This window comes from Rhinolophus sinicus, chromosome 14 (genome assembly GCF_057876585.1).
Source record: "Rhinolophus sinicus isolate RSI-liver-muscle chromosome 14, RSI-T2T, whole genome shotgun sequence".
NCBI classification, from domain to species: Eukaryota; Metazoa; Chordata; class Mammalia; order Chiroptera; family Rhinolophidae; genus Rhinolophus; species Rhinolophus sinicus.
The window spans coordinates 153,985,466-153,992,426 of NC_142514.1; the positions used below are offsets into that span (position 1 = coordinate 153,985,466).

The 6,961-nt window shown below is 42.6% G+C and overlaps 1 protein-coding gene across 1 annotated transcript; it reads right to left on the bottom strand.

The window, feature by feature from the left end:
- Positions 1-210: 210 nt before the first annotated feature.
- On the bottom strand, positions 211-6,637 carry LOC109436403 (mas-related G protein-coupled receptor member X2-like). The gene is made up of 2 exons (XM_019714943.3): positions 6,417-6,637; positions 211-2,058 (listed from the first exon to the last, which is right to left on the bottom strand). Exons 1-2 carry the CDS (start codon positions 6,425-6,427, stop codon positions 1,047-1,049), a joined length of 1,023 nt encoding a protein of 340 aa, XP_019570502.3. The 5' UTR covers positions 6,428-6,637; the 3' UTR covers positions 211-1,046.
- Between the last annotated feature and the right edge of the window lie 324 nt (positions 6,638-6,961).

Here is a 6,961-nt window from a genome sequence, read left to right on the forward strand (position 1 = left end):
ACTGCATAAAGTGCTAACCATAAAAGAAAAAAATTAGTAAATTAAATTTCATAAAACACCCCAACGATTTCTGCCCATAAAAAGATAATGAAAAATTAATAAGCAAGTCTCAGACTAGGAAAAAAATATTTGCAATACATAAATCTGACAAAGGATTTTTATTTAGAATATATAAAGAACTTCAACAAATCAATATAAAGAGACAAACAGCCCAATAAAAATGGATAGTAGACTTGAATAGACACTTCAGAAAAGATATGTAAATGGTCAATAGCACATGAAAAGATGTATCCTCTTTTGGGGAAAAGGTTGGTATGTTTCAGGTATATGTGAGATAGGTATATCATGTTAGGGAGAAGCTTGACTTTGCTTTATTATTTTTATTTGGAATTAACTATGGTTTAATGAGGTGTTCGTGGGTGCCAAGTTGACAAGGGGTAGACTGCGATGGGTTTGAAACTTGGCTAGTCTGAATTACATTTCTCAGAATTATTTTCCCTTCCATGTATGTTTCCAGTTAAGGTGGGCATCAAAAGAGACATTTTGCACAACATTTGGTGGTTGGAAATGAAGCAGCAGCCATATTGTTTTTATGTGTGAAAGATTAGTGCAAGTTACCAGGTCACTCATGCACAGTGTTGCTTCTCTGTTGGCTCATCAAATTGGTATAAAGTAGCAGCTGGGCCTGCAGCTGCTCCACCTTCACTTGGATCCTCCCTCAGTGTCTCTGACTCCTGGACCAGGTATGTGTTTAGCTCCATGATGAAGGAAGCCAACTTCTCCTTCAGAATTCCCACATCATCAAAACTGCAGGCACTTAGAGAGACTGGCATGCATTGTGGTAAGTTCTCATGGGTTTTAGCTCCTGTTCCCAGTTCAGCCTTGCAAACTTCAAGCTCTAGCATCAAACAGACAACAGCTTTACAGAGACATTTTAACCGTGTGTGTGTGTGTGTGTGTGTGTGTGTGTGTGTCCTTACACAATTATACACATAAACTTTGAGAAATACTACTTCTGCGACTGAGGCTTGTTTGATACAGAATCACTACATGAAATTGCTTCCCGAAATCTCCCTGGTTTCCTGAGGAAGGCTTCCTCCACTTTTCTTCTCCTCAGCTATGTCCTCCAGAGCCCTCTGGAGAACCAGCTTCAGGGTCTGCTGCAGCTTCCGCTGTTGTCTAAAGGAGCCAACAAAAAAGTAAATGATGGGGTTGGCACTGCTGTTAAGACTAGACAGGGTAATCCCAGTCCTTCTAAGAAAATCTGAGAACATGCTGCAAGGATGCTCAATCCAGTACCACAGAAACCACTTGAAGCCAAAAGGCAGGCCACAGAGGAGGCAGACCAGCACTGTGAGCAGGACGGTCACATACAGCTTGGTCAGTTGCACCCGCTGGGAGCCACACAGCAACCTGGTCACCAGGGCCAGGCTGGACCCTGAGAGAAGCACAAATAAGAAAATCAGCCACCCAGCAGTGATGAAATCAAACATCCGACACCAATCTTTGTCACGATTCCTAAATAGGAAGCCACAGTAGTTCCCATTTAGGATGCTCAGTAGCAGGCACAGGGCCCAGAGCAGGGCACACATGACAGCCGACATGTGTCTGGGGCGATGGCAGCGGTACCAGATGGGGCACAGGACGGACAGGCAGCGTTCAGTGCTAATGGCACTGAGAATGCTCAGGCCTGTGATGTAGGCAAAGATCGACATAGTAATGAAAAAGCAGGGTATGCCAATAGAGATGGAATGGAAGTATTTGATGAGTGCCTCCAGGGAACATATAATCTGGCAGCAGAGGAAGAAGAAGTCGGCTCCCGCCAGGTTGAGGATGTAGACAGAGAAGGCGGTCCTCCGCATGTGGAAGCCCAGGAGCCACAGCACAACCGCGTTTCCTGCCAGCCCCACCAGGGCAATGATGAAGACCGGAAGGGCTGGGGTCAGGGTCACCGTGTCACATTTAGGAATGGCTTGGTCACTTCCATTTGTTGGAGTAAGTGCAGTCCCCCAGGCTGTGACAGTTGCATTCATGCTCGGGAACCCTCCACTGGTGTCACTAGAACAGAAACGAGACCTTAGTACCTGCTGTATGATCTCTGACTCTTATGGCCACTCTGCTATGTGGGAATTACTGTCCCTGTGCTACAAAGGAGGGAAATGGAGGCTTGCAGAGATTAAGGTACTTCCTGAAGGCCACACAGCCTTGGTGTCCTGGAACCTGGATTTAAACTCAGTTCTATATGATTCTAGAGCCTATGTTCTCTCTACTGCAATACAGACCAGCTACTGATATGGGAATATTCTGTAGTCCCATCGTGTCTCTACATGCCTCACTCATTGTCCAGACGTTATGTTGTGTCCACAGAATTTCTTGAAGGAGGAGATAAATGTCTGGGATAGAATCTGACAGACCAGGAGAGGACTATGTGTGCAAATATTACTCTGTCCTGGGCTGGAAATTTTCTCTCAGCTGCATGAAGTCAAGAGGATGCAGAAATGACCAAGGGCCACCCTCATTAGTAAGAGTGGCCTGTCCACAGAGGAGAAAGAGACCATGCTTTAGAAGCATAAGGGGAATATGACCACTTGCTAAGACAGGAGTGAGGATAGCTGGGCCAGGTGGGCTCAAAATGGCTCAGTGTGTCAACTTTATGAGGACAGAAGTACTTTTTATATGCCCAGTGCCTAGCTGTGTGGGACACATAGTGTGTACTCAATAAATGTTTATTCAATCAGGAAGTCCTAGCCACAGCAATCAGACAAGGAAAAGAAATAAAAGGCATTCAAACTGAAAAAGAAGTAAAGCTGTCATGATTTACAGATGATGTGGTATTCTATATAGAGAACCTGACAGATTCCACCAAAAACCACTAGAACTGATAAATACATTTAGTAAAACAGCAGGATACAAAAATTAATATTCAGAAATCGGTTGCATTTTATACACCAATAATGAACTACCAGAGAGAGAAATTAAGAAAACAATCCCATTTGTTATTGCATCAAACAAACAAACAAACAAACAAACAAACAAAATCCCTAGGAATAAATTTGACCAAGGAGGTAAAAGACCAGTACTCAGAAAATTATAAGACATTCAAGAAAGAAACCGAAGAAGATGCAAATAAATGGAAGCATATACCATGCTCATGTATAGGAAGAATTGACATTGTTAAAACGTGCATACTACTCAAAGCAATGTATAAATTCAATGAGATCCATATCAAAATACCAATGGCATTTTTCACAGAGCTAGAACAAATAATCCTAAAATTTATATGGAACCACAAAAGACTGAATAGCCACAGCATCTTGAGAAAGAAGAACAAAAATGGAGGTATTGTGCTACCTGATACCAAACTATACTACAAGGCTATAGTAATCATAACAGTATTGGAACTGGCATAAAAACAAACACATAGATTAATGGAATGGAATAGAGAGCCCAGAAATAAGTCCATTTAATGGTCATTTAATCTACAACAAAAGAGGCAAGAATATACAATGGGGTAAAGACAGTCTATTCAATAAAAGGTGTTGGGAAAACTGGACAGATACATGCAAAGAAAAAACAAAAGAAAAAGAAACTGGACCACCTTCTTATGCCACATGTAAGAATAAACTCAAAATGGATTAAAGACTTAAATGTAAGACCAAAACCATAAAACTCCTAGAAGACAACATAGACAATAAACTCTCTGACATTGCTCTTAACAAAGAGGTGTATATATATTTTGATATACCTCCTTGGGCAAGGTAAACAAAAGAAAAAATAAACAAATGGGACTGCATCAAACTAAAAAGTTTTTGCTCAGCAAAGGAAACCATCAACAAAACGAAAAGACAGCCTACTGAATGGGAGAAGATATTGGCCAATGATATATTGATAAGGGGTTAATATCCAAAATTTATAAGGAACTTATACAATTCAACACCAAAAAACCTCCCAAACAATCCAATTAAAAAATGGGCAGAGGAGGCTGGCCCTGTGGCTCAGGTGGTTGGAGCTCCATGCTCCTAATGCCAAAGGCTGCTGGTTCGATTCGCACATGGGCCAGTGGGCTCTCAACCCACAAGGTTGCCGGTTCAACTCCTCGATTCCACAAGGGATGGTGGGCTCTGCACTCTGCAACTAAGATTGAACATGGCACATTGAGCTGAGCTGCCGCTGAGCTCCCAGATAGCTCAGTTGGTTGGAGCGTGTCCTCTCAACCAGAAGGTTGCCGGTTCGACTCCTGCAAGGGATGGCTGTGCCCCCTGCAACTAGCAACGGCAACTGGACATGGAGCTGAGCTGCGTCCTCCACAACTAAGACTGAAAGGACAACAACTTGACTTGGAAAAAAGCCTGGAAGTACACTGTTCCCCAATAAAGTCCTGTTCCCCTTCCCCAATAAAATCTTAAAAAAAAAAATGGGCAGAGGACGTGAATATGCATTTCTCCAAAGAGGACATACAAATGGCCAATAGACATATGAAGAGATGCTCAACATCACTAATCATCAGAGAAATGCAAATTAAAACCACAATGAGATAACACTTCACACCTATCAGAATGGCTATCATCAATACATGAACAAACAACAAGTGTTGGTGAGGATGTGGCGAAAATAATGTGTCTTATAACTTTCTGAGTACAGGTCTTTTACCTCATGCACTATTGGTAGAATTGCAAATTTGTGCAGCCACTATGGAAAACAGTATGGAGGTTCCTCAAAAAATTTAAAATAGAACAACTTTTGACCCAGTAGTTCTACTTCGGGTATTTATCAGAAGAAATACAAAACACAAATTCAAAAAGATGTATGCACCCCTATGTTCATTTCAGCATTACTTCCATAGTCAAGATATGGAAGCAACCCAAGTGACCATCAGTAGACAATTGGATAAAGAAGATATGGCATATACATGCAATGGAATATTACTTAGCCATAAAAAGAATGAAATCTTACCATTTGTGACAACATGGGTGGACGTAGAGGGTATTACACTAAGTGAAACAAGTCAGACTGAGAAAGACAAGTACCATATGATCTCACTTACATGTGGAATCTAAAGAACAAAATAAACAGGCAAACAAAACAGAATCAGACACATAGATACAGAGAATGAATTGATAGTTGCCAGATGGCAGGGGTTTGGGGGCTGGGTGAAAAAGGTGAAGGGATTAAGAAATACAAATTGGTAGTTACAAAATAGTCATGGGGATCGGGATAGGGAGCAGAGAGTTGGAAGGTGCATCTTTGAACGCCCTGAAGCCTCCAGTCCAGGTCTAATAACCTTTCTCTCTTGTTTAAGTCATCATTGCAGCGAGTCTATTAGAGAGCCACACTTACAAGGAATATGTATTCCTTTTTTAAGTTACATTCCAATTTCAAGGCATTTTTGATGAATGTAGGTGATTGCTCCATAAAAGTAACACTAGAGAAAGAAGGTGCAAACAGTCGGAAAAATAACTCTGACAGAGACGAGATGAGAAATGATTTCATGACACTGAGGTAGAGAAAAACCCAGGAAGTGAAAAACTGTGAGGAGGACAAAGAGATGTGAGAGATAGTCTCCAATTGTTCTGAGAATCTCCTTTCCATCCTTCTGTACCCTGTTTGGCATCCCAAGAGGGTGGCTTCTAGGTACCTCATCAGGAGGATCCTGTACTGGTTTTTGATCGAATTGAGCCACCAGGAGACGAGGGCAGGGGAAGAGAGATTTGGGCTTTTCATTTCCTGGCACTCTCCCTGCTGGGCTGTGTGTTGGCAGTGGCAACCCTTCTCCACCTGTCTGGTCGTTCTCTCCTACCGCTATTGCTTTGGCTATGGCTATGCTCTTTCTGGGTAACTGCTCTGTCCCTGGTCACTTTAAGCTGTGGGGTGGAAACAGTGCTGCGTTATTGCTTGCCTTAGGGTGCTTCACAATGCATTGTCACTTTCCCTTAAACCAGCTCAATAGTCGCCTCATGAACCACTCCTCATTAATCCCAGTGGACTGTTTACTCCCGGGACTCTGCCGGGTCCAAAAGAGAAAATAACTTTGAAAAGCCAGTAAAACAATGAAATCTGGGTTAACAGCAATTATGCTCTGGGAAGCAACACCTGCATGGTACCTTGCTGCCTGAATTAAGGTTTAAGAGGCAACATTCTTTCCATGACAACAGATTTGAATGGTTAGAATGAAGGGGAGAATATGGCAAAGTGGATCAGAAGGGAGAAAGGTTCTGGTTGACTCCATTTGCATTTCTCACAGTCTGAGCTGCTGCACCCAAAAATGCTAGAAGAGAGCTTCATAACTCCAGCCTTTTCCTAAAGGATGCACAGGACCTCTGCATGTAGCACCCACATTGGAAACACAGGGATGGGAACTTAGCGCAAAAACCACAACTGACTTTGGAAATAAGACAGGTCTCGGTATATATTCTTACCATTGTTTCATTCTTCTAGCCAGAGGTGGAGAGCTGACCTGTGCCGAAGGAGAGAGCCTTTCCGGGATTGAGTGATGCCAGAGGATACTTTGCTGTCCTGTAAATCGCAAGATGTGTGCAGCAGCTGGAGTGAAATTTGGTGACTACGAAAAGTTTATCAAGTATTGGACAGACCTTGCAATTTCCTGTGCAGGAACTGTGGGCAATTCAGAGGCCAGAGATGTTCGAGACACGCTCACTCACCGAGATGTTTCTCAGCATTTGCACCACTTCCACTCACGTATCAGCCTCTCCCATCCTACGCCATCCGGTCCACCTTCCAGTACGTAATCGTTGTTGTGGAGACTCGAGTTGACCACTGTGAGCCTGGGGAGCAATGTCAAGCAGTGTAAGTTTGCATTGTGAGGCTTTATAATGAAAGAACAGAACCTATCATAGGGTGATTGAAAGTTGACCATGGCCTGAACCCACTTTTTGTTTGTTTCAATTATCGTAGCAGTAATGTATTCATGTGTATAATTTCTTTCCAAATGATAGAGAAGTAT